The sequence below is a fragment of the Sarcophilus harrisii genome, chromosome 1 (genome assembly GCF_902635505.1).
Source record: "Sarcophilus harrisii chromosome 1, mSarHar1.11, whole genome shotgun sequence".
Taxonomy (NCBI): domain Eukaryota; kingdom Metazoa; phylum Chordata; class Mammalia; order Dasyuromorphia; family Dasyuridae; genus Sarcophilus; species Sarcophilus harrisii.
Window position 1 is genome coordinate 578,591,162 of NC_045426.1, and position 16,558 is coordinate 578,607,719.

At 39.6% G+C, this 16,558-nt stretch overlaps 1 protein-coding gene across 4 annotated transcripts in view; it reads left to right on the forward strand.

Moving 5' to 3' along the window:
• The first annotated feature begins 5,025 nt into the window (after positions 1–5,025).
• Positions 5,026–16,558, forward strand: part of MTDH (metadherin) — a 65,620-nt gene continuing 54,087 nt past the window's right edge. For all 4 annotated transcript variants that reach the window (XM_012541729.3, XM_031947019.1, XM_031947018.1 and 1 more), the window contains exon 1: positions 5,026–5,516. In XM_012541729.3, coding sequence (XP_012397183.3) covers positions 5,112–5,516 — 405 coding nt within the window. In that variant the 5' untranslated portion in view covers positions 5,026–5,111. The remainder of the gene's footprint in view (positions 5,517–16,558) is intronic.

The window sequence follows — 16,558 nt, forward strand, 5'->3', positions numbered from 1 at the left end:
AGCCAGTATTATTTCCAGTGTATCATAACAACTGCCATTTGGAGAAGAGATCCAAGACACTTCATGTAGGGAGTTGTCTGAGGGACATGGAATTCTGTCTTTTGTAAGAACCTCCCTCAGCAAGACTGAAAAAAAAGGAACAGCATCAAAGGAGCTCCTGATGCTGGTATTTATAGGCCCAGGCTGACAGGTGTGCTAATGAGAATGTGCTCCAGGAGCCCTCTAGCTGGGCTCTACTCAGTACCAGCAGCTCAGATGCCTGGAATGACATGGCAGTTAACTGCCAAACATAGCTAGCTTTCGTTATTGTGGGACATCTGTGTCTAAGAACCACAAAGCATTTCCTTTTTTTTTTTTTTTTTTCAGCTGCAATAATAGTTCATATTTTTGACAAGGGCATAGGTATTATGAGTCTAGTGCAAGAGATATTCTGAGGCTGGCAGTGCTTCCATGTGCCCCTCAAATAACAACCAGCCACATGGCTTGCTATTCCTCTGAAGTCTAGTAAGTATTTTCCGGAATCACAGACTCAAATAGCAGCAGCTCTCTTTCTAATGCCCAATAACAGCAGCCAAAGGAAAACATTAACTATTACCTTCCCCTCCCCACTGAGAACATTTCACTGGTGCCAAGTTATCACTGATCTCAGGCTGAGGTCTTGTCCCTATCTCTGCCATCTCCAGTGGGCTTGGGAAGCTTGCTGTGCTGGCAATAGAACAGGGTGGTAAAAGAATAGGATGCAGGTCACTTCCAGAACTACCTAGATTGGTAGTTTCAATGACTGAAGACGAGATAGCTTTGTAAAGCTCATCAGAGGATCTTTCCACAGAAAATATTGAAAACCAGTGATCTCAACGTTAATCTATCACATTAGGTAACCAGCTTATGAGATAATGATTTCATATGAAAGTGATGAAGCAAACAGCAAAGGCTGAATCTTCTACACAGAATTATAGCTTATAGAAGAGGTACCACAGGATAAGGGTCAGACAAATTTGGTCTTGATAGTTTAAACATGGAATAAGGTAGACTCTTCGTAGTTTTATGATAAGCTTTGGTTTCAATTTCTGGTTAAATTCTACAAGTGCTTCAAGCTAATTGTACAATATTTCAGAGTCTGATTCTTTTTCTACAGCAAAATAACGTTTTGGTCAGGTATACTTATTGTGTATCTAATTTATATTTTAATATATTTAACATCTACTGGTCATCCTGCCATCTAGGGGAGGGGGTGGGGGGGAGTAAGAGGTGAAAAATTGGAACAAGAGGTTTGGCAATTGTTAATGCTGTAAAGTTACCCATGTATATATCCTGTAAATAAAAGGCTATTAAATAAAAAAAAAAAAAAAATTCTACAAGTGCTTATTTGTGAATGCTTAGAAAGGGAAGAGATTTAAACACTGTCACTAGGTTCTTTAAAAACAAGGCATGCCAGATTAATTCCATTTCTTGGGAAATCACAGGAATGCCTGCTTATATATCTGGATTTCAGCAAGGTATTTAACAAATTTTTTTTGGAATATCCCTGTAAACAAGAAAGATGGTCTGGATGATAATAGTCAGGTGTAGTCAACAGAATTTGTTACTTTTCCAATCAATTATGCCTTTAATATTATCAACATTCATCAATTATCCCTTTAATATTAAAAATATGAAATGACTCATCGAAAAAACAAGAAAATATATGAAATGTTCCACATCTGCGGACCTCCGATTTCTGCAAAGAAGTGGGGGGAGGTGTTTAAAAAGTTCTTTTTAATAAAGTAGATGAGTAATGACATATGGGCCTTCAAAGTTTGCAAATGGTTTCACATTCAATATCTTATTCCAGTTTCACACCAGTCAGAGAAGGATCATTTTAAGTGGTAGCACAATGTAGCAGAAACAATGCTGAATTTGGAGACAGAAGATTTGGGTTTTTACCTGGTTTCCCATCACACAGAAAGTAGCAGCTGTTTGAATTAAATTCAGTTCCTGAAGAATACCAAATCTTTCTAGCACATCACCAAACTACCTCTTCTTAGATGTATGACCATGGGCTTAATTCCTCATTCAACCATCTACTCATGAGGCTATTGTGAGGAAAGTATTTTTATAGCCTTAAAAAGCTATGTAAATGTAAGTTTCTACTAAACCTGGGGGATAAGGGCAGGCTTCAAGGAAAAGACAAGATATTCAGTTGGACCTTTAGTTTTAATAGTGGAGATATTGGGGAGTTCAATCTAGGATCTCACTCTAATACACCACCCTCCTCCCTCCAACGTAGCTTTTGAATTCATCTTTCAATTGAAACTGCTCTCTCTGTATTCCTTCCAAACTATAACTACACTTCCAGTCTCCATTTTTCCAACCTCAGGGTTATCCTAAATTTTTCATTTATGCCACATATAAAAATTAGTTGCAAAATCTTATTCCTATTTCCACAATCTCTCTCAGTTTCCTTCTCAGGCATATAAATGCTACCCTAGTTCAGGTCCTAATCACCAAACTTTGTGTCCTCAACTATAAAATGGGGATACTAATAACACCTAATTTCTTCCCCTTGAGGAAAAGAATCTGAGTTCAAATCTTGTCTTTGCCACTTATTACCCATTGGCCATAGGCAAATGATTTAATCTTTAACTGTAAAATGAGGAGGTTATACTCAGGTCACCTTTGTCCAGATATAAGAACCTATGATTGGGGCATTTGGAACATTATTTTCAGACTAGATAGATCCAAAGGGGAAAGACTGGAAGTAGAAATGCTAGTTCTAGTGTCAAAATGCCATATATTTCCCAAGTACAAAGTTAAAGTTGTGAAACTGACAATATTTTAGAATTAGAGAAATTAGAATTGGAGAAGTAATCTTCAATAATATCTACTCTTTTTTGCCTTGTAATTTGTTGTCCTTAATTATAAGCCTAGCAAAACTCTGCTTTTATTATTTATCATTTCATCCTACTCCCTTCCATTTATTTAATCACAAACATCCATCAGAACATTTCTGTAAAGTAGGTCAATATATCCCTAAACACTTGCTATTCAATGTTTATTAATATCATTCCTATTTTTCAAGCCTAAAATGATCCTCCACTTAATCCACTTCACATAATGTCATGCAGGTTAAATATTAAATCTAACGACAGTCCAGGACCCTGAATCCAAGAGTTCTGGGAATATTGACATTAAAATAATAACATTAAAGAACTTGTACCCTAAGGACTAGACTTTTCTATCTGGCTTGCAGTTAAAGCCTTCCATGTGTATTGTGTCTCCATTAGAATGGTTCCCTCATAAGAATGCATCCCCTCCCTAATACATGACTTTGTACATAGTGATTATGGATTTCATCCATTCAGGCTAGCTTTCATGCTGATGAGAGTGATGAAAATGTTTTATATATTTTATAGCAAGTAGGGGCAGAATTGATAGGATAATTAATTTCCATCTTAAAATTACCTCTGAAGTTATACTCAATACATGAAAATCATTTAAAACTCATTTTATAGAAGTTTTTTTGGGTTTTTTTGGGGGGGAAGAATCTGTATTTTCTTTGATATGGAGAATTGTAAATTGCCACTTCCCTCCCCCATTTCCTTTTAGTGTGTTATCTTCCTTCCTTAGAGAGTAAGCTCCAAGAAAGGCACTTTTAAGAAAACAATATCCCCAGCACTGAGCGCAAAGCCGAGCACTTAGTAGGCACTTAATGTTTACCATTTGACCAGTTCAAGTTTTTAAGCTTCCAAAGTTGCCTGGATAATTAGGGGGAAAGCAGCTAATACGTCAGAGGCAGAATTTTAACCTAGATCTTGCGGATTCTGCAACCGCCTCTCTCTATTGGTTTTGTATTATCGAATCAGAGATCAAACCGTAAGAGGCTTTCTGGTCCAACTTTCTCATTATAAAAACGAAGAAACCTTGGGTGAAAGGTTGTGACCTCTAGTTAACACCTTTTTTTATTTTTACGAAGACAATTCTTTGTGACCTTGAACAGATCTTCTATCTACAACCTTCAATTTCTCGGTCTGTGAAACGAGGAGGGGAGGGGACAGACTAACTAATCGACGTAGGATAAAGCGTGTGTTAAACGGGAAGGACCGTCAGGGTCGGGATGATCTTTGAAGCCTGGTAGTTCATCAGTGCAATGCCATGGCTTTGCCTTTCGGAATTACAGTTACTGAAGAGTTACAGAACAAGGACACAGTCCGATTTCAGGGGAGCCTTAAGTAGACAAGCAACTTTAACGCAATTTTCGAGTTTGTGAACCGTGGGTCTCCGACCTACGGCTGGGAAGGGGGGAGGGGTGGCGGTGTGGTTCGGGGGCCGGAAGAGAATGAAAAGTCGTTTTTAATAAGAACGCCTCCGAGTTGGGGGTTCCCCCTCGATTTAGGCCCCGCCCTGCTTTTCGGCTTCCCTCGGGGCTTTCCCAGCCTCTCTCACTAGCACCTCCTTCCCGGGAGCCAACGAAAACAGGGCCGCCCCCCGCCGCACTGCGGCCCCCGACTCGGCGAAATCCGCCCCTCTCCCAAAATCCCCTTTCACCGGCGCACTCCCCAGGGCCCCAGGCCCTGGAGGAGCAAAGCAAAAGGCAAGGCCCTTCTGGGAGCGGAGCGTGGGACTCGCGCGCTGACGCTTAGCCCCGCCCACCACCCAGCCCCACGTGACTCGCATACCCTTCCGCCTCGGCCCGCCTGGGCCTTTCTCCTCCCCACCCCGCCGGCCTCGCCCCGCCCCTAGCCCTACGCGGCGCGCCCCGCCGCTCTCTCGAGCCGCCATTGTTCAGCCGCGGGAGGAGGCCCGGTCCCTGGCGCCGGCGCCGACACGCCGCTTAGCGGTGGCCCCTGGAGAGGCTGCCTGCTCTCCCCTCCGCTCCTCCTCCTTCTCCTCCTCTTCTCCCTCCTCCTCCTCCTCCTCCTCCTGGCGGCGAGTGAGCGAGGCTGCCTGGGGGACCCGGGAGCAGCCCTGTCCCCCGGCGGCTGTGGCCGCGATGAGGTCGGCCTGAGCGGAGCGCCCGCCCGCCGCCTCCTGCTCCGTCTCTGTTTCCCTCGCTGCCCGCGGCTCCTCGGCCCCCTCGTGCGCCCTCGCTCCCCGGCGGCTCCTCGCGCGGGGCCCCGGACCCCCGAGGGAAGATGGCCGCGGAAGCGGCGCGGAGCTGGCTGGACGCGCTGGCCCAGCAGGCCGAGGAGGGCTCGGCCCCGCTGCGGGAGCTGCTGTCGGCCGGCCTCTACCTGCTGCGCACCGAGCTGGGCCTCGACCTGGGACTGGAGCCGTACAGCTACCCGGCGTGGGTGATCCTGCTGGGCACGGCGGCGCTCGGGCTGCTGCTGCTGCTCCTGCTTGGGTTGGGATGGGCCGCGGCGTGCGCCGGGGCCCGCCAGAGGCGGAGGAGCCCGCCCCGCCGGCGGGAGGAGGCAACGGCCCCGGCTCCGGCCCCGGCCCCGGCCCCGGCCCCGGAGGACGGAATCCTCCTGAAGAGCCTCAAGAGCGAGGATTCGAGGAAGAAGAACCGGAAGAGACTGGCCGAGAAGCCCAAGGTGAGACCCGGGGCGCTGAGCAAGGGTGGGAACAGGGGGCCCGGGAGTGGGAGCGCGGACCCCCCGGCTCTCCGAGTTCCGCGGGTTTCCCTCACGGGGTGGAACTGGGCATGGACGTGAACTTGGGCCATAGGCGGAGCCGCCACTCGGGCCGGTGGCGGGGAGTGGACAAAGAGAGCCGACGAGGCGTGCCGCTGCCGGTCTTGTGGGCCCCTGTGACCCCCGAGCGTCTTCCTAGGCCCAGCCGACATGTGCGGGCACTGACATGGGCCGGGATGTCATGGTGGCAAGAGGAAGTTCTGGGAGGGCGCATTCTGGCTTGGGCGAGCAGAAAGCCAGGAGAGATGCCGTTCCAGGATGTATATTTAGCAGGTGCCCACTGAGGAGGAAGACACGTGGAAGACACGTTCAGCGGCGTCTGAGCTCGCAGCGCCCACCCCGCCAGCCTTCCATGTTGGAAGGGAAATGGATGCTGTCCCAGCATGGATCCCCAGCACTGGGGATAGAGTTGTGCCCACTGGCAGATAGGCCAGGGAAACAAAATGTTGGCCCAAAAGGACGCTTCGGGGGTCGGGGTGATAATCCCTTACGCCTTCTTCTGTACCATGGATAGCCCCAACTTCGGGAAGTATTTAATGAACTAGAGTAAAAGTAGAATGACAGAGCAAAACTCGGGAAGAGGTAGGCACTCCCTGGGCCGACAGTGAACGTGAAATCTTTCACTTTGTTTTTATGTAGCAGTAATTCCGTACTTTTATATTCTCCTGTGTTCTCCATTTTAAAAGATTACTTCCCTAGTTGCGGACTTGTAAGCCAGATGGTTAGAGATGATATACAAGGGTTAGGGAAAGATCAAATTTTGTAGTTTAGAAAATATTAAGGCGCTGTGATATTTTCTGCCTATCAATATAAACCTAATCATGCTTTAGATAGACTTTTAAGTAGAAAAGTACCTAGTGTTTAGAAGAATATGAGTGTTGCAATAGAGATACAAAGTGTTATGGGGAAAAGTACTAAGTTGACCACTAATGAACTTTGTTATTGAAACATGTAAAGAAATTTTCACCTTGAGCCTTATTTTTTAAAGTTGCTAAAGATAAATGAAAATAAAATTTTAAATTTATCATTATTGAGATGTGTATTCATATATAGCAGAGGTCCCTGCTTTCAAAGAGTCTGTATTAGAGAATAAAGGAATGAGGAAGAATGTTGTTTTTCATCAGTAGTTTCTTGTCATTCAGACTGACCCCGTTTAGCAAAGATACTGAAGTGGTTTGCCATTTCCTTCATCAGCTCATTTTACAGGTGAGGAAACTGAAGCAATCAGGATTAAATGACTTGCCCAGGGTCACACAACTTGTGACTGGAACCTGATTTGAAATTAGACTTCGGACCTGGCACACCCTCCACTGCGCCATCTAGCTGTCACCTCAGTTAAAGTCATTACCATGTATTGACCTTGGCTATTTGATGAATGAGTGTAGTATTCATAGATGTAGATAAAGTAGAAGGGAACTTAAGAGTGAGTACGTGTTCAATCCCTTCATTTTACAAATAAGGAAACTGGCTTAAATTACTTGGCCAAAATCTTTTTTTTTTTTTCTTTTTTAAAAAATTGTTTATAATGTCTCATTTTTATTTATGGATTAGCACATTAGACCTAGTACAGCTTTTTTAATTTATGTACTTTATCTGGGCATGCTGCTAGAAAATGAACAATTTGAAAATTCTTACAGTAGTATGTTCAGATTCGATTATTTGTTTATAATGAAGTGGTATAAATTTGTAATTTCCCCAAATGCCAAGTTGTATTTGAATTTGGAATAAAGGTCCTCAGCTTGGTGTCATCGCACCAACATTCTTTACGTAGAGGAAAACCTACAAGAATTCATGGTTTGAAATATTCTATGCTTGGATTTTTATCAAATCAGTAAAGGTACTGCAATTTCAGATTGTGTAGCAGGGGTAGCTAGATGGCACAATGGATAGAGTACTAGCCCTGAAATCAGGGAGACCCGAGTTCAAATTTGGCCTCACACACTTAATACTTTCCAGCTGTGTGACCCTGGGCAAGTCACTTAACTCTAATTGCCTCAGCCAAAAAAAAACCAAAACAACAACACAAAACCTCATAGTTCAAATGAGATGAATTCTTCCAAACTGATGAATAAATTAATGAAAAAGCATTTATATCGTGCTTCTTATGTACAAAAAGCATTATGTTGAGTTCTAGACAGTCTGCTCTCAAGGAACTTACTCTCTGTTGGAGAAACACCCCCAATAGGTTACCTCTGCAAGGCAGATGGAAAGGCCTCATGGTTCTTGGGTTTCAGCTGCCAAGCAGAAAATAATACATCTTTATCTTTAATGTTTTTCCCCCCACTTATAAAACAATATTCATTTCTAATGTCATTTAACAATGCCAGACAATTTGGTGAGGAAGACTTTTTGTGTGGTCTTCAATAGCTTTGGTTGTAGAAGCAGTTGACAGGTATGGAGGAGGAGACAGCCAGTAATAAGTGCCTAATATGTGATGGACACTGCTAGAAAGACAAGAAATAAACAATCCTGCCTTCAAGGTGCTTTGTCTTCAATGAGTATAAGTGTAAACATACAAAATAAATACAAGGTAATTTTGGAGGGAAGCCTTAGGGTTAGAAAAATATCTAAAAAGATCTCATACTTTGAGGGAAACTACAAATTCACAGAGGTACAGAGGAGGCAAATGTGGGGCACAGGAGAAGGGACAGAATGTTGCATATGAAGGAACACATAAGTCAGTTTACCAAGAACAAAGAGTGCATGAAGGAGAGTAATTTATGATATGAATAGTAGGTCTACTGAAGCCAGGTTGCAAATTCCTTTACATAAGAAACCACGATTTATATTTCATCTTAGAAGCAAATAGAAACCATTGGAGTTTATTTAACAACAGAAATCAAATTGAGAATATTTACTTTGGCTACTGTAGATAAATTAAAAAGAAGTGAAACTACCTAAGAAACTATTATCTGGAGAAAGAAGTATAATTAAGAGGAGTGGATGTGATGAAAGTAGAGAGAAGAGACAATGTGGGAGATGTTATGGAGAGGTGTAACAAGTTTAGTGATTGATTTTGGGGTATGGGAGAAAATGTTGTCTAAGATCAGTCAGTAATATATCCTCATGCATCCTCAGCAATATATCGTCATACCTTGATGATAACACCCTTTACAGAAATAGAGAAAATGGGTGGATCTAAAGGGAAAGATGTTGAGTTCTGTTCTGGATATGTGGAGTTGCCCATACCATCTCTATAAGAGTTTAGTGTAGAATTGTGTCTTATGTATTTGAGATACATACATATCTTCTCAAAAAGATGGCAAGTATCTAATGGGTCTCTACCACTACATGCTATCTCTCTCTTTACTCTCATCTCTAGTGCCTACCACAGTACTAGGAAGGGAAATAGATACATGTATGTATGTAGATAGGAGACAATATGTCATGTGTATATAATTTGTTATTGTTGTTGTTCCAGACTTGTAATGTCTAGTAGTAAAATCAAGAAGCATTTATTAAGGACTTCTTATGTGCCAGATAACTGCTAAAATAATTGATACAAATATAAGCAAAAAAGAAAGACAGCCTCTATCAAGGAGCTTACATTCTAATGAAAGAAGATAACATAAAACAGTTGAAATGTGTGGAGGATTATTTAGGAGCATGGTGAGAGAAATTCAAGTGAAGCATTGACCTGTCCTTGAAATGGAGGCTTTAGGAGGAACAAAGTAGTGGGAAAAGAAGGCAGCTGAGTAATGATGGCAAAGGCCATAGAGTGAAGTGTAGCTGGTATGAGGAAGGATAGATTCTTTTTCAGAATGGAGGTCCTGAGATGAGGTTGCAGGAGTAATTTGCATAGAGGACTCCAAGGGATGAAATTTCCTCTTCTGATGCAATCTTTAGGCATCTGTTTTGCTATTAGAAATTTGCCAGGGTGCAATAGATTGTCTTTTGTTAGGGTCATCAATGTTTCATAAATGGAATTTTAATCCTGCTCTTCTAACTTATAAGGCATATTCACTTTGTTAGGAATATAATAATTAGGAATAATTTGTTCTTGTTTTAACTTTATTTACCAAGATGGTTTTTTGGTTTTGTTCATTTTTTGCATACCAAGATCCAAATACTTTGGACTTTTGTATATCATTATTTTGAATTTCATATGAAATAACAACAAACTTAAAATTTCTTAACATAAAAGCAATTTCTTAGTATTATCCATTTGCAAGAAGTTACACTAGGCCCTTTGCCAAAGACCTTCAATCAGCTCTTAGTTCCTTTGGTTGTATTTGATAACTTCTTCCTCATCTCATTTAGAAGAAAATGTTGTAATGGTTTCACTCATCTTAGTATGACAAATAGATTTGCAAGTACATCTTCTAAAACCTCTTATCAAACCATTAGGACTATTTCTTGAGAGCAGTTGATGTCTTAAAAATGTGTTTTCCAGGAGAGAGACCCTGGTTGTTGGGAAATCCCTGGACTTGGGGTTAGACCATTATCAGTTCATATTTTTGTGATCATAGCAAGTCACTTAACTGTCCCTGAGCTTATTTTCTCAGCTCTAGAATGGGTGGTACTCATACAGTCTACTTTTAGAGTTCTTGGGAGGAAACTACTTTGTAAACCTCAGAAGTGCTATGTAAATGTGAGTATTATTTGGCATTTATCAGTTTTTAGGAGGACATATGGCTTAGTGGATAGAGTATTAGTCTTTGAGATAGGAAGACTTGAGATTAATATTCTGCCTCAGAGAGAATTGGGCAAGTCATTTAACCTTTTTCAGCATCAATTTCCCATTATGTAAAATGGGAGTTAACAACAGAGAAGATTCCTTACTTTATACTTTACAGGATTGTGTTGTGTGGATCAAATGAGATAAGGTGGTTGTTCTTTCTCAAAAAGGACCAAAATGACATCACTATGTTAGTCAAATTACAGTGTGGCTGATCAGACCAACATGAGCTCAGAATGCTCTACCACAGATTGGGCACAATTAGGCCATGTGAACATTTGGAGTACATTTTCTAAACTTGTGCATCTCGTGTTTCTTTTTAGCTAATTCAATTCTATTTTGCCCATAGAGCACAGCACCTTCTCTGAAGCATGTCATGCTAGGCAGTCCTGTGCCAGTGTGTCCCATGTCATGCAAGCAATTCCAAAGTTTTAAAAGAGACTTTGAGAGAGTGTACTTGTATCATTTTTTCCTAATTACAATGTGAGCACTTGACTTGTGTAAGTCTCTGTAAAATAGTTTTAGGCAGGCATGCATTTGACATTCAAACAGTGCAGCCAGCCCATCAGAGTACAGTAGAGTTTAAATGCTTGACAGCTTAATTTAAGAAAGATTCTCAGTGTCTGATACCTTATCCTGCCCAGATGATCTTCAGAATTTTCCTTAGAATATTCATATAGAAGCCATTCAGTTTTCTAGTATGGTGCTGATAAACTGTCCAGGTTTCATAGGCATACAAAAATGAGGTTAGCACAATGGCTCTGTAGGCCTTTGGTTTGGTAGTCAAATATTACTCTGCTCTCCCCTACTTTGGAACTTCTCAAACACTGAACTAGCTCTGGCAATGTATACAATCCTGGAATGTATACTGCCAAGGTAAGGGAACTTGGAGAATTCAAAATCCCTATTTGCTGTAACTTATGATTCTACACATAGTATGGTGCTGGCTTGTGTAGCCGATGTATTTTTTTGTCATTAATTGTTAGGCCAAAATTAACACAGACAGTAGACAATCCATATTTTGTTGCATCTCAGCTTCAGAGCCTTCGTTGAATGCGCAATCATTGTGACAGTCAAAAGGGATATGGTAAGTAAAGCAATTTGTGGGATAATTTTTACTCTTATGTGTTCTACTAAAATTTGTGGAATAATCAAAAGAAATAAATTGAGACTAAAATTTAAATGAACCCAACTAAATTTTTTTCTATAGCAATAATTCCAAACTTTTCTATAGAATTCCAATTTTCCATTTAAATTCCTTGAAAGGAAGGATGGTCATAATGGATGTATATTTCATCCATTACTTGGATCTGCATATCAGTACCTTTGTGATCACCTAGGACATGGAATATTCATAAGGATTCTACAACTTGAAAATTGGTGCTCTAAAAGATGGAAAAAGTTTTAGCAGCTCATGCAGAATGAAATCAGCAAAACCAGAAAAACTATAAACCTATCTATCTTCCACACTATAAATGAAAATATAACCAAACAGGAAGGAAACAAGTATTTATTGAATGAATGCCTACTATATGCCAGGCATTGTGCTCATTAAGTGCTTTACAAATATCTTATTTGATCCTCAGAACAACCCAGGGAAATAGATGTTATTATTATCTCCATTTTACAATAAGGAAATTGAGGTTAACGGTGATTAGATGATTTGCCTAGAGTCATATGATTGGAAGTATCTACAGCTACATTTGAACCCAGGTCTTACTGATTCCAAGCCCAGCCATCTCTACCAAGGAGTCACCTAATTGGCTTCAATGTAAATTGAAACTAAAAGAAAACTGAACCAGAGTGATTGTCCTGGAGAACAGAAATTGAAGCTCCCTCTTTCAGCAGAAAGCTAAGGGACTTGGAGGATCGCAATATGTAAACTGTATACAATCAAAGTTGAGGGCACTATGATGAGTGTTTTTTCTTAGCACTAACTCTTTTTCTTTTTTGTAGGATAAGAGTTGAAAGTAAGGGGGAGAATATTTCAGAAATGGCTGATGATAAAACAAGACACATCAAAATTAATTTCAAAAAAGCAATGCTGGTATAAGCTATATATTTGAACAGGAATCAACTATTCATATCATTTGGGCATAAGTTGATACTTTCATTAACTTCTTTTTTAAATATGGAAAGTAATTGAGATGCAGAAAAGTTAAGTGTTGCCCATAGTCATTATTCAGATGCAAGTCTCTTGTAGGACAGTGCTTTTTCCATACTATGCATCAACCACATATCAAGTATCAGTATAAGAGCTGATGAGTAGTGATCACCTTTATTACCAACTCCTATGAATTCAGTTCACCAAGTATTTATTCCTTACCTGCTCCATGAAAGAGATCATCTTCTCTGCTCTAAAAAGGTCAAACAAGCTGGTAGATAACCCTCCAAAGGAAATTTGAGTTTCATTGAATTTTTCTGGGCTTCAATTTCCTAATCTATAAAATGAAGGAATTTGATTTGACCTAGGGCTTCTTCTAGTTCCAAGTCTTGAATAAGTGATGAAAGCTAGTTCTCTAGTAGAAAATGGTAAGCACCAAAGATATTATTGGTATAAAAGCAAGATTTTGAGAGAGATTACATTTTGCATGAATTTAAACTTAAATAAAATTTCAAGTAACTTTTCTAATGTTTTTCTAGTTTTTTTTGGGGGGGTTGTAAATATAAATCTTTAGTCTTAGTGTTTTACATAGTTATACACTGTACTTTAAGTGGTTTGAAATACTGGGTGAGGAGGCAGCTAAGTGATGCAATGGATAGAGCACCAACCCTGAAGTCAGGAGGACGCGAGTTCAAATTTGGTCTGAGATATTTAATACTTCCTCACTGTGTAACCCTGGACAGGTCACTTAACCCCAGTTGCCTTAGCCAAAAAAAAGAAAGAAAGAATACTGGATGATGTGAGAAGTTTTTAGGTAACATTTGGATTGTAATGTTAGTGCTGTCAGTTATTGCTTCAGAAATTATAACATGTATAATTGTTTGGGGAGTAAAAGCACAAGTTATGTTGACTAAAAAAAAGTTCTGTGAACATAGCTTTTGATTAGAATTTAATAGTCTATTGATTAGAGATGCAAATTAAGACAACTCTTAGGTACCATCAGATTAGGTAAGATGACAGGAAAAGAGAATGATAAATGTTGAAGAGAATGTGGGAAAACTGGAACACTAATGCATTGTTGATAAGAGTTTTGAAATGATCCATTAATTCTGGAGAGCAATTTGAAACTATACCCAAAGGGCTATAAAACTGCATATCTTGTGACCTAGAAGTCTCATAACTGGGTTTGTGTCCCTAACAGATAATTTAAAAAGGAAAAGGTCCCATATATGCAAAAAATTGTTCATAGCACCTCTTTGTGTTTTATGGTAAGAAACTGGAAATTGAGTGGATGCCCATAAATTTGAGAATGGTATATGAAGGTAATAGAATATTATTGTTCTATAAGAAATGAGCAGGCTGATTTCAGAAAAGCCTGTCAAGACTTAACATGAAACTGAGTGAAACCAGGAAAACATTGTACATGATAACAAGATTGTGTGATGGTCAACTGTAATTGACTTTGCTGTTCTCAACAATGAGGTGATTCTTTTTTTTTTTTTTTTAAATTTAATAGCCTTTTATTTACAGGATATATGCATGGGTAACTTTATAGCATTAACAATTGCCAAACCTCTTGTTCGGATTTTTCACCTCTTACCCCTCCCCCCACCCCCTCCACTAGATGGCAGGATGACCAGTAGATGTTAAATATATTAAAATATAAATTAGATACACAATAAGTATACATGACCAAAACATTATTTTGCTGTACAAAAAGAATCAGACTCTGAAATATTGTACAATTTAGCCTGTGAAGGAAATCAAAAATGCAGGTGTGCATAAATATAGGGATTGTGAATTCAATATAATGGTTTTTAGTAGTCATCTCCCAGAGTTCTTTTTCTGGGCATAGCTGGTTCAGTTCATTACTGCTCCATTAGAAATGATTTGGTTGATCTCGTTGCTGAGGATGGCCTGGTCCATCAGAACTGGTCATCATATAGTATTGTTGTTGAAGTATATAATGATCTCCTGGTCCTGCTCATTTCACTCAGCATCAGTTCGTGTAAGTCTCTCCAGGCCTTTCTGAAATCATCCTGTTGGTCATTTCTTACAGAACAGTAATATTCCATAATATTCATATACCACAATTTATTCAGCCATTCTCCAACTGATGGACATCCATTCAGTTTCCAGTTTCTAGCCACTACAAAAAGGGCTGCCACAAACATTCGTGCACATACAGGTCCCTTTCCCTTCTTTATAATCTCTTTGGGATATAATCCCAGTAGTAACACTGCTGTATTAAAAGGGTATGCACAGTTTGATAACTTTTTGAGCATAGTTCCAAACTACTCTCCAAAATGGTTGGATTCGTTCACAACTCCACCAACAATGCATCAATGTCCCAGTTTTCCCGCATCCCCTCCAACAATCATCATTATTTTTTCCTATCATCTTAGCCAATCTGACAGGTGTGTAGTGGTATCTTAGAGTTGTCTTAATTTGCATTTCTCTGATTAATAATGACTTGGAGCATCTTTTCATATGACTAGAAATAGTTTCAATTTCTTCATCTGAGAATTGTCTGTTCATATCCTTTGACCATTTTTCAATTGGAGAATGGCTTGATTTTTTATAAATTAGAGTTAATTCTCTATATATTTTGGAAATGAGGCCTTTATCAGAACCTTTGACTGTAAAAATATTTTCCCAGTTTAACAATGAGGTGATTCAAAGCAATTTCAGTAGATTTGGGATGGAAAATATCAGTAACATCCAGAATGTGGAGATTGAATGTGAATCAAAGCATAATATTTTTACCTTTATTTGCTTGTTTGTTTTTTCTTTCTCATAGTTCCCCCCCCCACCCCCCTTTGGGTCTGATTTTTCTTGCACAACATGACAAAAATGGAAATGTTTTCAAAAGGATTGTACTTTGATACTTGATAATCTATATCAAATGGCTTGCTATCTTGAGTTAGAGGGAGGTAAAGAAGGGAGGGAGAAAAACTTAGAACACAGAGTCTTATAAAAATGAACGTGGAGCAGCTAGGTGGTGCAGTGGATAGAGCACCAGCCCTGAAATCAGGAGGACCTGAGTTCAAATGTGGCCTCAGAGACTTAACACTTCTTAGCTGTGTGACCCTGGGCAAGTCACTTAACCCCAGTTGCCTCAGCCAAAAAAAAAAAAAAAGAATGTGGAAAACTATCCTTAGACGTATTTTGAAAAATAATTCTACTGGGGAAAAAATTAATTAAAAAGATACTCGTGACATTTTAAACCGATGCCTTGTTCAGGACTATGTTTATCCCCCTCCCATTTATATAACTTTTTTGGTCTTTCATAGCACTTTTCTCACTTTTGGCATTCATCACATACTTCTTTGTATCATAATTTTTTTTTTAAACCTATCATTTAAATGATAAGCTTCATAAGAACAGGAACTGTGTTTTAGAAGTCCTAGGAAATGTAAAATCTTCAAGGTCTTAGATTACATAATCGGTAAACCAGTTAATGACAGAATGTTGAAATGTTAAATCTAAGAGATGTGCTGGCACTAAAAATTGATATAAGTAGATATATAGCATTATGTTATCTTAGATCTGGTTTATTTTTCTTTTTGCCCCTTGAAAAGTGGGGAATTGACTATCCTTAGTAGTGCAAGAATGTACACTGAGCTTCTTGCCCATCTCTGAGCCATAGCTCCAAGAAGTAATAGAAACTTAACATGTTATTACAGGGAAAGAATGATAAATTTAGAAGCTAGAAGAATCACACCCAGACCTCTTTTTTAAATGTGAGGAAACTGGTCCATGTGGGTTCTAAGGTCATACCAATAGGATTTAAACTCAGAACTCCTTGCAAATCCAACACTCTTTCCACTGTACCAGCCTGCTGGTCACTCTGGTAGACAGATGATAGTGTTTAAATCATTTTACTAGAAAAATTAGACTTTTTTATTTCTGTATTTGATAAATTTCAACATAATTTGAAGTCAAGATTTTTTCAACTTCTTGGCTTGCAATTAACTTCAAATGGGGCCCTAAATTACTCTAGACATCAAATGTTAAATTCTATGCATATCTACTATATTTAATAGTAATCTATATTGCTAGATTCTTAGGATGAATGCTATTCATGCTATGACTTAGATTGCCCAACTATAAGGGAATTTTATTTTGAGCACAGCATTTGAATAAAACAAGTAGAACCAA